This window comes from Leptinotarsa decemlineata, unplaced genomic scaffold (genome assembly GCF_025532065.1).
Source record: "Leptinotarsa decemlineata unplaced genomic scaffold, Ldec_3_MD MMD2_tig00000090_RagTag_RagTag, whole genome shotgun sequence".
Taxonomy (NCBI): Eukaryota; Metazoa; Arthropoda; class Insecta; order Coleoptera; family Chrysomelidae; genus Leptinotarsa; species Leptinotarsa decemlineata.
Window position 1 is genome coordinate 3,430,649 of NW_027412541.1, and position 16,797 is coordinate 3,447,445.

At 31.2% G+C, this 16,797-nt stretch overlaps 1 protein-coding gene across 8 annotated transcripts in view; it reads left to right on the forward strand.

Annotated features, from left to right (window-relative positions):
* Positions 1 to 1,038: 1,038 nt before the first annotated feature.
* The window catches only part of LOC111511999 (uncharacterized), an 82,763-nt gene continuing 67,004 nt past the window's right edge, over positions 1,039 to 16,797 (forward strand). For 4 of the 8 annotated variants that reach the window (XM_074172350.1, XM_074172363.1, XM_074172365.1 and 1 more), the window contains exon 1: positions 1,040 to 1,220. In XM_074172350.1, coding sequence (XP_074028451.1) covers positions 1,138 to 1,220 — 83 coding nt within the window. In that variant the 5' untranslated portion in view covers positions 1,040 to 1,137. Of the gene's footprint in view, positions 1,221 to 1,365; positions 1,505 to 16,797 lie in introns of all 8 variants that reach the window. The other 4 variants (XM_074172362.1, XM_074172361.1, XM_074172357.1 and 1 more) reach the window with 3 other exon arrangements.

Sequence of the window (16,797 nt, forward strand, 5' to 3'; positions counted from 1 at the left end):
ACATTTTCTTTATATGAATCTGCCACTGGAGAACTTTATGCCGTCTATAAAGCTCTTTCCTTCATTAAAACGGCACCTGGTAAAGAGTTTTTGATAATTACAGACTCTCTCAACTCCCTTATTTCCTTGTCGAAAATATATACCCATCACTTACTGGTAAATATGATTAAAGAGGAGATGAAACAGCTAGATACCAGGACAGTAACCCTCCTATGGGTTCCTTCACATGGGATTTCTGGAAACGATATAGCCGATAAACTTGTCAGAGAAGCTGTAGAAAATCCAGCATGTACTCTCAGTATGAAAGCATTGTCGATAGATCTCAAATCATATTTCCATATCAAAATTGTAGAAATGTGGAATCACCACTGGTCTCAAACCTACATTATATCCTTGAAATAACAAAGCAACAAACCGGTTCCATCCAGTCATAATTACCAAATTACGACTGGGCCACACTCGCTTACACATGAACATCTACTGAGGAAAGAACCGCCACCAAAATGTTTCGCGTGTGAAGTGCTTGTGACTGTTAAGCATGTTCTGGTAGAGTGCCCTCTCTTCACAGCTGAGAGACTAAACAATAAAATTTCCTCCGACCTAAGTGAAATTTTCCAAAATACCAATACCAACAATATTATTGAATTTCTTGAAGAATATAACATTTTATTTAAACTGTAATGTAAACAACTGCATATTTTAGATATATTTTATATGTTTGCCACTAATAGCTACGGCTGATGCGGTTTTTTCTAAATAAAAAACAATAACAAAAAAAATATAATCTCACTCTTAGCCCAATAACTCACAAACTTATGAGTATAATATCATAAAATCTCAACTATTTTCTTCTGAAGATTTCTGAAGACTTTTCAGCCCGTGTAGTATGTACAGAAGTGCCATTGTGTTGAAAGAATATTCATTCAAGTCATTTTCCCATTCGCTTTCGAAAAGTACCTTCTCTCTCCACTGACTGTTTTCCTAGCGATTGAAACGAATATTTTGTTAGTTAAATATACCAATAATCGGAAAAGTCAAGACAATGAACTGTCAAAAGTGTCATGTTGAATAAACTGAATGAAAGTGATTCAATCAGAATACAACTCAACTTCAAAACCACAGTGCTTGTGGTGAATTATGTGGAGAGCGATGAAGCATCTGAGTTCTTCAATGCAAACAACGAAATATTCAAAAATTTCACAGACGATGTTACCAAACCGGTAAGTTTTAACCTCAAAATATGATATCCAAATATGCAAATATGAAAATGAAAGCATTAAAGCAACTAATTAGATAACTAAAAACTACTAATGACAATCAGGAATCAATCAATAATTTATTTCAAAATCAAACAATTTCATCCAGCAGGTTCGCACAACTACACCAGCGTTGTGAACGAGCCTTTGTAATCAATTTCCTACAAGCAACGGGACATTATCCAATGAAGTGTAGGAAATACAACCCAATGGATAAATCACACACATCATCTTTCATCCGCGTTTATGTGAGTACAAAAAATTTTTACAATAAATGAATTCCAAAATATGATCAGTGATCAAACTTAAAAAAACGTGTGCGTCTCGGGACTCCCGACAGAAGTGGTGACTTAAACTTAAACTAATCCAAGTTGAATTATTGAATATTGAAATTATATAGCTTTAAAAGTACTTCGACTCTGCCGCAATACCGTCACTCCTATAACTAAGTGTTTCTTAACAATTTCATAGGGATAAGAGTAGCTGAAATACGTTAAAATGCTTGCTTGATATCAAATTATTTTTCAGAACGACACTACTTTAAAATATAGCAATTCGGAATACTGACATATAGTGATTTTTACGACTGAAAAGTACATAGTTTATTATAAGATTATATTATTGAGAACAAAGTGAGTAAAGTTTGCGACTAGAAAATCAATACATCGACAGAGTGAATTTTTTTATAACTAATTTTTTTTTCAAAATTTTGCTAATATTAGGCTATATATTTTTCAATAAAATTTCATTCGCAGTGAATATTGTTAGTTTTTAGTTGGTGACGTATCAATTATATTTTCCTGATACAAAATTACTTTTTGCGCTTTTAAGAAAATATTCTGAACACTTTTTTATTTCATAATTATCGTTTTAGGCTACACAAGTATCTTTACAAAAGTACTTTTATAGAGTGTAAAAAAAATTTATAGTCACTGCCGAAATGTTTATAAATAGTCTAACCAACAAGTTCAAAAACATGAAAAATAGAGGTAAAGGTCCTAAAACTATGAGCGATAGCTCATTCAATTTGGAATCACCTCTAGAAAAATATTTTTGAGGAATTTTCGTGCAGGTAAAAAATTGCAATTGTTATTAACAAAATAAGATTTGAGAAAATGGTATTTAGTTTTTCGTTAATAACTCAAAAATATTAATATGTAAGCAATTTTGAAAAAAGCTCGTTGAAGTGGAGGAAATTTACGATGAAAAAGTCCCGACTCCCGAAACTCTATCTCCATTATTTATAATTTTAATTTGACGTTGAAAATAGGGTTCCGCGCGACTGTTACGGCACGCGCGCGCTGCCGCTAAAGAGAGTTTATCGAAAGGAATAATTTTTTTATAACATAGAATGTCATTTTGAAAATTTGAAAAAAATCTTGGTATCTTCTTAACACTTAAATGAATTGAGTCCCGTAGAAAAAAAAATTTCATCACCATTTTTCAAAAAGTTATTCAATTGTTAACTAACAATTTTTTCCCAATCTCCATTGGCATAAATAATGGGATAAAAGGTATAAATGATTGGCCTATATATTTTAAACTTCGTGGAGCCCTTTTGATATATATACTTCATACGATCCTGCGATGAAAGTTCATAAAAATTTATTAATTTGTTAATTATGATTTTTTATAACTATTGCAAAATGAAATAGCTAAAAATTGTTGATGAATTTTTTTCAATTGATATTAAGCTATGTCTGTTTTCACATTGAACAATGGCAGTTAATAACATAGGATATGAAGTTTTTACGTGATTTGTTTAATTGAATTGTTTTGAACAATTTGAAAATGTGTTCTTGCTATTTTGTTGTCTGGAGATAATTATGATTTTTTTAAAAATCTCAATTTTAATGTTTATTCGTTTAAAATCAATTTTTTTTATGATTTGAAAGGGTTATATTTTTAGGAGTGATTAATTTTTGGGAAAGAAAGTTTTTGGCTTTCTACTACTCCATCTGATACAAAAAAATGGATGAGAGAATCTTCCAAAGAAAGGAAGGATTAATCAATTTGAAAATAATTAATTAATTAATCCATTTTTTTGTATCAGATGGAGTAGTAGAAAGCCAAAAACTTTCTTTCCCAATTTTTTTTATATTTCGATTGTTCAAATGATTAGTTAAGAAATAATTTTGCTTTTAAAATTCATAATTTACACTTTTAAATAGTTTGGCAAAAAAACATTTTTTATTCATCATTTAATTGTTTATCAGTTTAACAGTTATAAAAAAAAATTGACCAACGTTATTTTATTTCTGAAGCAGAAAAAAATTATAAAAATAGATATATATATATATATATATATATATATATATATATATATATATATATATATATATATATAAAAATGCCATAATTTTTTTTAATTTATTATAATATATATTAGAAAGTGTTATAATGAATGAAAAAAAATTCATAGCACTTTTTCATATATAGCTGTTCTTATAATTTTTTTTGCTTCAGAAAAAAAATATGACGTTGGTCAATATTTGTTTATAGCAAATTGTTAAACTAATAAACAATTAAATGATGGATAAAAACAATTTTTCTGCCAAACTATTCAAAAGTGTAAATTATGATTTTTGAAAGCAAAATTATTTCTTTACTAATTATTTAAACAATCGAAATATAAAAAAATGGATTTTAAACAATTAAAAATAAAATTCAAGGAAAAATGTTTTCTGAAGATGATAATTATCTCTAGACAACAAAATAGCAAAAAAAATTCTGAAAAATATTGAATTTCTCTATTTGTTTGAAACCATTTAATAAAAAAATTACGTAAACAATTCATATCCTATGTTAATAACTGCCATTGTTCAATATGAAAACAGGCATAGCTGAATATTAATTGGAAAACAATTTTCATCATCTATTCTTAAATATTTCATTTTGCAATAGTTATAAAAAATCATAATTGACAAACTAATGAATTTTCATGAACTTTCATCGCAGGATCGTATGGAGTATATATATCAGAAAGGCTCCACCAAGTTTGAAATTCATAGGCCAATTATTTATACCTTTTATCCCATTATTTATGCCAACGGATATCGGCAAAGGATTTGTTAATTAACAATTGAATAACTTTTTGAAAGATGGTGATTCAATTTTTTTTCTACCGGCCTCGATTTATTCATGTGTTAAGAAGATACTAGAATTTTTACAAGTTTTTAAAATGACACTTTATGTTATAAAAAAATTATTTGTTTTGATAAACTCTCTTCAGCGACAGCGCGCGCATGCCGTAACAGCCGCGCGGAACCCTATTTTCAACGTCAAATTGAAATTATAAATAATGGAGATTTAGTTTCGGGAGTCAAGACTTTTTTATTGGAAATTTCCTACTCTTCAATGAGCTATTTTCAAAATTGCTTAAATATTAATATATTTTGAGTTACTAACGAAAAACTAAACACCATTTTTTTTATTCTTATTTTGTTAATAACAATTGCAAGTTTTTACCTGCACCAAAATCCTTCAAAAACATTTTTCTAGAGGTGATTCCGAATCGAATGAGCTATCGCTCATATTTTCAGGACCTGTATCTCTATTTTTCATGTTTTTGAACTTGTTGATCAGACTAAAAACTGTTTTTTAGTATTTGTAAAAGGCCTGACAAAATATTATTTATGGTTGCATTGTTTTTCATAACGGTGCCAATTTCTAACTTATAGCTGTTTTATAAACATATTAAAAACGTTTCTGGGAGAAATAAAGTTTTTTAATTTGTTTCTCCGAAACATTTTCGCAAATATTATAGAATATGAAATTGCTAGTTAGGTCTCTTTTATCCTTTTTTTCTCTTCGATTTTGCTGTGCAACTTTCTCGCTTTTTCTAATATTCGTGACTACCGCTCTCCTCATCTTTGGTAACCCCATCAAACAAAACTGGATCATCCTGTGGCTATTCATTGTTTCCTCCATACACATTTTCCAATTATTCACCTGCGCATTCTCACTGATGGTCAAGTCGACCCAACTTCCACCCCTGTTGCTGGAGAAAGGGACTCTCGCAATCATTCCTCTCCCTCCCTCCCTCTCTTAATCATCCACTCTAGCACATCTCCCGTTTCATTCGTGGTGTTGCTACCCCATGCTACATTCTTCGTATTCACATCCCCAACCAGAATCTTCCTTCCTTCCCAGTCTCACGTTTCTCTTTCCACCAAGCTCTTATACACATTCATAATCCTTACATTATTTCTTTCGTTTCCTACAATTATACCGATCCCATCCGCTCGATTTCGAGTCACGGCCTCAACATAAGATAAGCACTCCTCTCTGTGGAGCCTTTCTCTACTTATCCTTGCAGTTGATATGTTATCTTCCTGATTTTTCTTCATTATAACAATTTCCTCTTCTAGGAGAGGTGGAGTTACACCCTGTCCTTACCTGCCTTGGTCGCTCCAGTTCGGTTGGATAAGTTTTCTTTCCTCTATTTTTCCTTTAAAGAAAGGACCTTCAGTTGCCTATCGATATTCATCATCATATTTTTCATAATCTGTCACTCTTCTCTCATACCGTTCATCCACCCTACCAAGCCTTCTTATCTCACAATAAAAGCTGGCATTCCGTCCCTTTCATTTTCTACCTTCACTTTTTTTTCTCACACCCTGATTCTCCCTTTTAGCATACTCTCTTCTATCTCAAGTGATCTGAGCTCTCTAACTTCCCACTCATTGTCATAATTTGCTCTAAGCTGCCGCTTACAGCGTTCTGCTCCTCCCTATCAAATTGTATTTTTCCTCCTGAAAATCTGATCGTAGCCTTTTGTATGGTTTTGACCATATCTCCAATCATGTATATCCACAAGTCGGCCTCCGAATGTACTTCCCTGCACCTTCTGATAAATTTCAAAAATTACTCTTCCTGGTGTTCTTTTTTTTGTCTTTGATGTCATCTTCGATTTCTTTTAGGGTCCTGCTCAAATCCTCACGAAGTTGCTCAATTGCTTCGTTTGATTCGTTTAGGATGTCCTTGACTGTTTGTTCCATTGTTTTTATACAGAGTCAGTTGAAAAATCAGGAATTTGGGAATTTGTCATCATATGACTAACGTACTGTATGAGATATTGAGCTGAAACTCGGTAGAGTGGGGTTTGAAATATACCCGAATCGAATGGGTTATCTACGTTCCTGATGAAAAAAAGCCTAATGGCCCTTCTCGAAATCTCGACCCATTGAGCAGGTAGGCCTTGAAAATGTTGAAGTAGAGGAAATATCTCAGTAAACTCTTGAATGAATGTATTAATTTTTGGACAACTCAACTCACACTTTTTATTATGGCAAAATTAATCTCTTAACTACCTATAAACATATACAATGTGAACGAAAACAAATTAACAAATTATGAAAATGGTGGTTTTTCAACAAGTACAACTGACTCCAAGTGATCAGGAGATGAAGACGAAGAGAGCTAGAAAGTGTGTGATTATAAATTTATATTATATACATTATTATAAATTATTTATTATATATTATTATAAATTGTTTCAAACATTTTTTGTGATTCTGTGATTTGAAATAAAATTCATACCTTTTATTTTTTCCTGCATTTCAATTAATGAGTTATTAGTCTTCTGATGAATGAAATGAAAAAATTGTTATTTTTCAATCTGTTATCAATAATAATGAAAAGATTCATTAATCATTGAAAATATATTTTTTAATATGACTATCGATCCTTTTTTTGTAATTAGAAGCTACATGGAAATGATTTTTAGAAACTCTCATCTGTTATTGTTCAAGAAGTTGTTATAAACAAATGCGTTGTCTGAAGGAAGTCTAAATGTTCCTCTAGAAACACAATCTTTGATGCAAATCATGATTTGAAAAAATCATGATCATTCAAATCAAATGGGAAAAAACTTATTGCTTGAAAACGGATTTGTTAATTAACAATTTTTTTCTGCCACTTGTGGTAAATATTTTGCTCTTTGATTGTTGATGAATGTATTGTGTAAAAAAAATGTATAGTCACTGCCGAAATGTTTATAAATAGTCTAACCAACAAGTTCAAAAACATGAAAAATAGAGATAAAGGTCCTAAAAATATGAGCGATAGCTCATTTGCTTCGGAATCACCTCTAGAAAAATGTTTTTGAAGGATTTTGGTGCAGGTAAAAAATTGCAATTGTTATTAACAAAATAAAATTTAAAAAAATGGTATTTAGTTTTTCGTTACTAACTCAAAAAATATTAATATTTGAGCAATTTTAAAAGAGTTAAGAAATATTTTTTTATAACATAATTGTCCTTATTAGATCGATATGTTAATTCGGAAGAATCTGAAAACTCCACTCAATCACTTCACCTCAGTCACCTGTGAGATTGTGCGAAGTTCCCTAAGACACAACAAGAGCAACGCTATGGGTTCTGACGGAATATCCCTCAAAATGATCAATCTCATTGACTCTTTTTTGATAAATTATTTCACTTATCTCATAAACTATATCATTACCAGTCGCCAATTTCCAAAATGTTGGAAGAATGGATTGGTTATCCCTCTGGCTTAGTGTAACTCATCTACTTTCCTTTCTGACCTAAGACCAATTACAATTCTACCGTATCTCTCTAAAGTGGTGGAATCGATTCTGAAAAATCAAATTGATGAGTACGTCAATAAAAATCATATTATAACATCTGTACAATCATGATTCAGACCTCATCATAGTACCACCACGGCTCTTCTGTCAATTACAGACGATATTTTTCAAGCTGCAGATGATCAAAATTTGACCTGTTTAATACTTCTAGATTACAGCAAGGCATTTGACACTCTAGATTCTAGATCATGAGATATTGTGTGACAAACTTGTCTACTTCGGTTTTTCTCGGAAAGCAGTGTCTCTCTTAGAAAACTATCTGAAGAATCGTACTCAAAGAGTTGTTGTGGATGAAGTTATTTCAGATGCTCTACCGGTATTGAAGGTAGTGCCACAAGGATCTATACTCAGGCTCTTGCTTTTTAGCTTGTATATTTGTGACTTTCATCTGTCCGTAAAAAAAATATGCATCACTATGCAGACGACATGCAGTTATATTTCTCTTTTTTGCCTGACGAGTCTACATCTGCTCTGTTGTATATTAATAACGATCTCCAAGCCATCTTTGACATTTCTACTGCCTATAAGCTCAAGCTCAATCCTGACAAATCCGCAATAATGATGTTCGGAGCTAAGAAGAACAGAGAGCTCACCAACTCTTATATCGTTCTCAGACAGCTTTTTCCTAATCGTGATTTGCTCAACACAAACTTGAAACTTAGACTATTCGAGTCTCTGATTATGTCAAAAATTTCCTATGGCGACAGTTTTTATGGACCTACTTCAAAACAATCGGATGCTCTCCGACTACAGCGTATTCAGAATAGCTGTCTACGTTTCTCGTTTGGTATTTGGAAATATGACTATCCAGCATTGCAAGAATCAGGATGGTTAAATGTTGAAAAACTGAGAACTCTACACCTTCTTACCAACACACATAAAGTTTTGATAATTCGCCAACCTGATTACTTACTGAAGAAGCTTAAAACATTCTCTACGATTAACAGCTTTACTACAAGGAACAGTTCAGTTCTAGTCATCCCCAAACACAAATCTTCCATCTTCACCCGCTGCTTCTCGTGTAATGCACCCAACTATTCAACTCATTAGCCTCTTTTCCGTTCCCGAACTTGGCATTTCTAAAATGAATATTCTAAAGTAAAGCAATAGCAATTTTTTTTTATATTGTTAACTCGACTTGTGTTCATATTATTTAATTATAGTTTCTCCCAGGTTGAGTTGAAAAACAGCCTTGGCTGATACTCCGCCTATTCACCATATACTGTTTTTGTTATTGTTCCTGTATACCATTTTATTTTATTTTTGTCTATTCCATTTGTATTATTATGGTGAATAAAAACGTATTATTATCATTACTATAAAATGTCATTTTGAAAATTTGAAAAAAATCTAGTATCTACTTAACACTTGAATAAATCGAGTTCCATAGAAAAAAAAAGTTTATCACCATTTTTCAAAAAGTTATTCAATTGTTAACTAACAATTTTTTTCCCAATCTCCGTTGACATAAATAATGGAATAAAAGGTATAAATAATTGGCTAATAAATTTTAAACTTTTTCAATTGATATTTAGCTATGTCTGTTTTCACATTGAACGATGGCAGTTATTAACATAGGATATGATTTTTTTACCTAATTTGTTTATTGAATTGTTTTAATAGAGAAATTCAATATTTTTGAAATTTTTTTTTGCTATTTTGTTGTCTAGAGATAATTATGATTTAATTTTTTGTGTTCATAATTTCAATTTTTAATTATTTAAAATCGATTTTTTTATATTTCGATTGTTTAAATAATTAGTTAAGAAATAATTTTCCTTTCAAAAATCATAATTCACACTTCTAAATAGTTTGGTGAAAAAAAAAATTTTTATTTATCATTCAATTGTTTATTAGTTTAACAATTTGTTATAAACAAATATTGACCAACGTTATATTTTTTTTTCTGAAGTAGAAAAAATTATAAAAACAGCTATATATAAAAAAGTGCCATAAAAAGAAAGTATTATAATGAATTTTAAAAAATATGGCACTTTTTTATACAGTGTGGTCCACTAAGTGTGCAACAAATGGGAAACTTTGTTATTATCGATTTCTCATAAAATTTTATTCCTGACAAAAGTTGATGCATATTCCAAAACTATACCAAGTGTACCTGAAATGGCTTTATGACGAACACCATACAGGATAGGCCAAAAAATATAATAAAGTTCGTTCAAGAGTAAAGTACCCTTATTTCAAAAAATATAGAAATATGTTGAAGAGAAAATTTTCTTGGAATTGAAAGTTATGTTCAGATACGAAGTCATGACCTGCTATTCGAATTTTTTTTCTTTTGGAAAATTTTGAATTATCCCCGTATAATACATATTTTTACTATTTTGATTCAATATGTGTTATTTATGGGTTGATGAGGGAAGTTAATATGAACAACCGCTACCATAAACTATTTATTGCTCTAATGTGAATAAAATTTATACATTCCCTGCGAGAATATTCTTCTCTTATCTTTGTACAGGATAGAATATAAAAAAGGAAGTACCATAAAAAACTACATAAAACAAAACTGGGGAAAAAATCCAATTTGCAAACACTTTTACAGTATGATACATAGCACTCTCCCCTCTCTAATCAAGTTATATAATTTTAAAAATTCGATTATAATTATGCAAGTAACAAAATATAAATATTATACATAATAAACATGCATCAGGTATAAGTTAATCTATCAGGTGGTTTAATAACACGTTTTGGCCTTTCAAAGTTTTCACTAGTACTACTTGTCAAACCCTGGTTTTCAGAGTTGGAAATATTTACAGTGGTACTCGATTCATGAACAAAAGTCGAACAGCCGCTTTCAGAAATTTCAGTTTTTTTATGATCTTGTTCTGCATCTTCACAATCGTTATGAATTGGTAAACGAGAGACAACATTTGATTTTAATATCTGGTTTGTATGACGTTTCCATAAACGATTGATTTCGGGAACAAAAACTATATATGTACATTTACCTAATATTTTTTTAACCACAGCGGGTATCCAAGTTACCTTGTTTATCGTACGATAGTCTTTTACGATAACATTTTCATTTATATTAAATGTTGGTCTATCCTTCCCACCAAAATGTTTAATTTGTTTTACCTGTTGTTTTTCTATTCTTTTTTTGATGTCTTCTATAGGAGGTTTCAATAAATCGAATTTTGTACGTATATCGCGGCCAAACATTAATATTGAAGGTGATACGTTAGTTGTTGAATGAACAGAGGTTCTATAGTCGAACAAAAAATCATTTAGTGCTGTAGAAATATCGATGTTTTTATTTGTACCTAGAGCATTCTGTAAAGATTTTTTAACAGTTTTTACCGTTACTTCTGCGGCACCATTTGATTGAGGATTGAATGGAGAAGATGTAATATGCATAATATTATATCTTTTCAGAAATATTTGAAATTCACCACTTGTGAAATTTTTTGCGTTATCCGACATTACATATTTAGGTATTCCAAAACGTGAAAATACTGAATGGAGTGCTTTCACAGTGAAACTTGAAGACATTGTTCTTGTGGGAAACACTTCAATCCACTTTGTATGTGCGTCGAATATAATCAAGTAATAATTATCCAGAAATGGACCAAAATAATCTATATGAATTCGATAAAAAATTTCATCGGGCCATTTCCAGGGAAGTAATTTATTTTTGACTGGACTTGACTTATTAACTGAACAATTTTTACATGAGTTAGACAATCTTTCAATATCAGCGTTTATACCGGGCCAATAGAAATGATTCCTAGCAATACTTTTCATTTTCATTACACCAATATGCGAGGAATGAAGCTGTGATAATATTTGTTTCTTAAGACCTTCCGGTATAACAATTCTATGATTCCATAATAAAATATTGTTTTCGATCGATAATTCATGCCTGATTGGATAAAATTGTTTGAATCTTGCAGTATTCTTTGAGCTTTTCGGCCAACCGTATTTTACATATTTGATTATCTTTTGTAAAGTTTCATCAAAACGTATATGTTGCTTAACATGCTCAAAATTCGCTGCAGTTAATTCAGTTTCAAAATAATTGAAATAATCAAATCAACAGATTTCCATTCATCTTCCACATTTATATTCAAGGGTAAACGTGAAAGAAAATCTGCGGAATTATTTTCGGACTTAACGTATTCTATTTTGTAACGATAATTTGATAATATGACTGCCCAGCGGCGTAGTCGATTCGCTGAAAATTGAGGAATACCTTTTTTTGGATTAAAAATTGCCATAAGCGGTTTATTATCCGTAACCAATGTAAAATCTCTATTGTAAAGATACTGATTGAATTTACACAAACCGAAAATTATACTCAGTCCCTCTCTTTCTATTTGGCTGTACCCTTTTTCAGCTACAGATAAGGTACGGCTTGCATATGCTATAGGTTTTTCGACATTATTTGGTAAAATGTGACTTATTAAACACCCTATTCCATAAGGGCTTGCATCAGTTGTCAGTCTCAATTCGTATTCTGGATTATAGTGTGTTAATACTGGAGCAGAACTTAACAAATTTTTAATTTTTTTGAATTCAGTATCACATTTTTTACTCCAAATGAACTTGACATCCTTTTTTAATAAATTATATAATGGACTGAGAACTGTTGCAAGATTGGGAATGAATTTTCCGTAGTAATTTATCATTCCTAACAAAGATTTCAACTGGGTAATGTTTTCTGGAATCGGTGCCTTCTCAATGGCAATAATTTTATCTTGAGAAGTAGACAATCCATCTTTATTAATAATGTAACCTAAATATTGAACTTCTGCTTTATTAAAATCACATTTATCGACACGAACCTTCAAACCTACTTCTTGCAAACGAGACAGAACTTTGTCAAGCCTACTATTATGTTCAAAATCATTTTTACCACACACAAGAATATCGTCCAAAAAAACAACTGATCCTTCTATGTTTTGTAACAAAGATTCCATGATTTTTTTGAAACTTAGCACAAGCACATGCAACACCGTATGGTAATCGTTGGTATTGAAATAAACCTTTATGGGTTGAAATTGTGACTAATTCCTTGGAGTTTTCATCTAAAAGTATTTGAGCATAGGCCTGCGATAAGTCAATTTTAGAAAATATTGCACCCCCCTGTAATCGTGAAAATAAATCATCTATCCGAGGAAGTGGAAACTGATCAATTTCAAGAACAGGATTGATAGTAATTTTGAAATCTCCACATATGCGAACAGAACCGTCTTTTTTAATGACTGGTACAATGGGAGTTGCCCATTTTGAAAAATCAACAGGTTTCAAAATTCCTATCTCAACCAATCTATCAATTTCATCGTTTACTTTATCTCGCAAACCGTAAGGTAAGGGTCTTGCACGAAAAAATTTAGGAGATACCTCTTCGTCTTTTAATTTTAAAGTTACAGTACCTTTGTTAAAAGTACCAAGCCCAGGAGAAAATAATGCATCGTACCTTTTGATAATTTCATCAACGCTGGTGGGAGTAGTTGAATAATAATTGACTGATGCAATTTTTAATTTAAATAAACTCATGAAATCGCGCCCTAAAATTGGTGTAGCCCCATTTTTTATAACAAATATATCAATATCATTGCACATATCATTATAAATTATTTTGCCTAGCTGCCATTTTGGACGAAGCTATGCGAATAACATCTGAAAATTTACAGTCCTTCTTCTCTTCAAAAAGTCTGTCCTGAACAGTACCCTTCTCAAATCCAACAACAAATCGATCCCTCAAAAGCATATCCAACATTGTTGACTCAAATTCGCAACTCGAAGCAAGATTTCGTACCCTTGCGGCCCATTCGGCGGAACTTTCTTGAGTTGACTTTACTGCATTGTAAAATTTGTATCGGTGAGCAAAAATGGATTCACTATCCTTAAAATGATCGTTGAACAAGATTATCAAATTTTTATAATCCTTGTCTTCAGGTTTGTTGGGCAAGGATAGGTTATATATCAGTTTATAGGCTTCTTCACTGAGTGCATTTAATAAAATCGCACGTTTTTTGTCAGCATCTGTTATTCCATTTACTATGAAATAGTTTTCCATCCTTCTGATGAAAATGGTCCAATCGCTAGTTTGAGGATCAAACTCTCTAATATGTCCTAGATTCGACATTATTACTCTTTTTCCTCGTCGCCACTGTTATTTATGGGTTGATGAGGGAAGTTAATATGAACAACCGCTACCATAAACTATTTATTGCTCTAATGTGAATAAAATTTATACATTCCCTGCGAGAATATTCTTCTCTTATCTTTGTACAGGATAGAATATAAAAAAGGAAGTACCATAAAAAACTACATAAAACAAAACTGGGGAAAGAATCCAATTTGCAAACACTTTTACAGTATGATACATAGCAATATGTATTTGAAGTAGCCACAATCAAATTAGTTTGAAGTATTATTCATCAAATTATAGTGTATTTGTAAAATTTACTTGGATTTGTATTTTTTTAAGTGACCGTCAACTTCATGTTTGTTGCAACGATATTTAACAGAACTCTAGATTAAACAAATACTCTTTTTGACGGGGCAAATACTTTAGTAAGTATAATGTTCATATGAATAAACTGTCAAAATCTATCGCGGATAGCCATGAACAAAAAAGAACCAATAAACGATAGTACAGAAAAATACAGTAGGTAACTTAACAACTTAACAGGTGCTAACAATAAAAATTATCGAAGCGTCTCTGTATGTCCACCTTCTCTTTCGATGCATCTAATTGTTCGTTCATAAAATTCGTTTAATGTAGATCGCAACACATTAGCGGGAATATTTCTGCGATGAACTCGTAATGAAGTTTCAAGCTCATTAACATTATTAAAGGGTCGATCTCTGTAGACTTTTTGTTTTAAGTATCCCCATAAGAAGTAGTCTAGAGGTGTAAGGCCATCGAGGATTGGTATTTCGTCCTAACCATTTATTACGAAATGTCCTATTCAGCCACTGAGAAACATTTCTAGTAGAATGGGCAGGACATTCGTCATGTTGGAACCATAACTTTTGCCATTCTTCCAATACCATATCATCCAAAAACTCTCCTATTTCAGTTTCCAAAAAGTAAAAGTACCTGTCACCATTCAAATTCTCGCGAAAAAGAAACGGGCCTAGTAATTTATCATTTAATATACCACACCAAATGTTTATTTTCTGATAGTATTCATTTTTGTTGTCAATAATGAAATTTGGGTTGACATCTGACCACCATCTGACCACCATGTGATGACAGAACTCCATTTGTTGTAAAAGTAGATTTACCTCCAAACAGAATACATCGATGAAAATCTCGTTGTTCTTCTATTTCACTCTGAATCCACATGGAAAAATCATATCTCAAATCATAGTCTCTTTCTTGAAATGTACAAATGAATGTAGGTTTGTAAGCATGGTACTTATGTTTCTTGAGAATACGCTTCACAGAGGTTTTTTTATGCCGGTATAATCACCAATTTCTTGGGTGGACCTTTTAGGATTTTCTACTACTGCTTGAAGTACGTCAAGCTGGTTTTCTTCTGTGCTTACAGGTTTCGTACTATATTTATATTCTAGTGAGCCGGTCTGTTTGAAATTCTTTCAAATTCTACTCACACTTGATTAGCAAATTTGTTTGTCTGGATGCCGCTAGTTGAAAATATTTGCAGCTTCGCGCATTGTTTTATTACCATCGCCACAGATTAAAACCAATTCTGCCTTTTAGATTAACGTTAATAATACTGAAAACGTTTTACAGGCAAGTTTCAAGAAGCCACACTATCAAACTACAGTATTGTTTCAGGGCGTATGTGTTTTTGTTCATGACTATCCGCGATAGATTTTGGATTGTTTTTTAATATCTGTTCTAGTTGAGGCGTTGTAGTCAGAATGAAAGAAATTTTATACTTTTATCGACAGTTTATTCATATGAACATTTAGTCAGAAAAGTATTTGCCTCGTTAAAAAGAGTATTTGTTTTATTCTAGACTTCTGTTAAATATCGTTGCAACAAACATTAAGTTGACGGTCACCTAAAATAATACAAATACAAGTTAATTTTACAAATACACTTCAATTTGATAAAAAATACTCCAAATTAATTTGATATCAAATCAAAATACTAAAAATATGTATCATACGGGAGTAATTCAAAATTTTCCAAAAGAAAGAAAAAATTCGAATAGCAGGCCATGACTTCGTATCTGAACATAACTTTTAATTTTAAGCAACTTTTTTTTTTAACATATTTCTATATTTTTTGAAATAAGGGTACTTTACTCTTGAACGAACTTTATATTTTTTGGCCTATCCTGTATGGTGTTTGTCATAAAGCCATTTCAGTATAGTTTTTTTGAGTATAGTTTTGGAACATGCACCAACTTTTGTCAAGAATAAAATTTTCTGAAAAAACGATAATAAAAAAGTTTCCCATTTGTTGCAGACTTAGTGGACCACATTGTATATAGCTGTTTTCTGGAGCAGAAAAAAATATAACGTTGGTCAATTTCTGTTTATAACAAATTGTTAAACTAATAAACAATTAAATAATGAATAAAAAAAAATGTTGCCAAACTATTTACAAGTGTAAATTATGATTTTTAAAAGCAGAATTATTTCTTAACGATAGTCGTGTCACGAAGTGTTCTGGCGATGCATTGAATTTATTGGAGCCTCTGGAGACACCCTACATTTTGTTTTATAAGAGAGAGGACATTGTTAGATCAAGATCTTCAGATGATGTGGTGCTGCAGATTTTTCCGGGTTTTCTTGCAGCTGAAAAAGCAAATGCGCCACTGGAATCAATGACGTCGCCCCGGAGCGACAATTAATTTTTATTGTTGTTTTTATTTTATTTTTATCGTTGTTTTAGAATAAAATGAAAAATTTCATAACTAATTATTTAAACAATCAAAGTATGGAGAAATCGATTTTAAACAAATAAAAATTAAAATT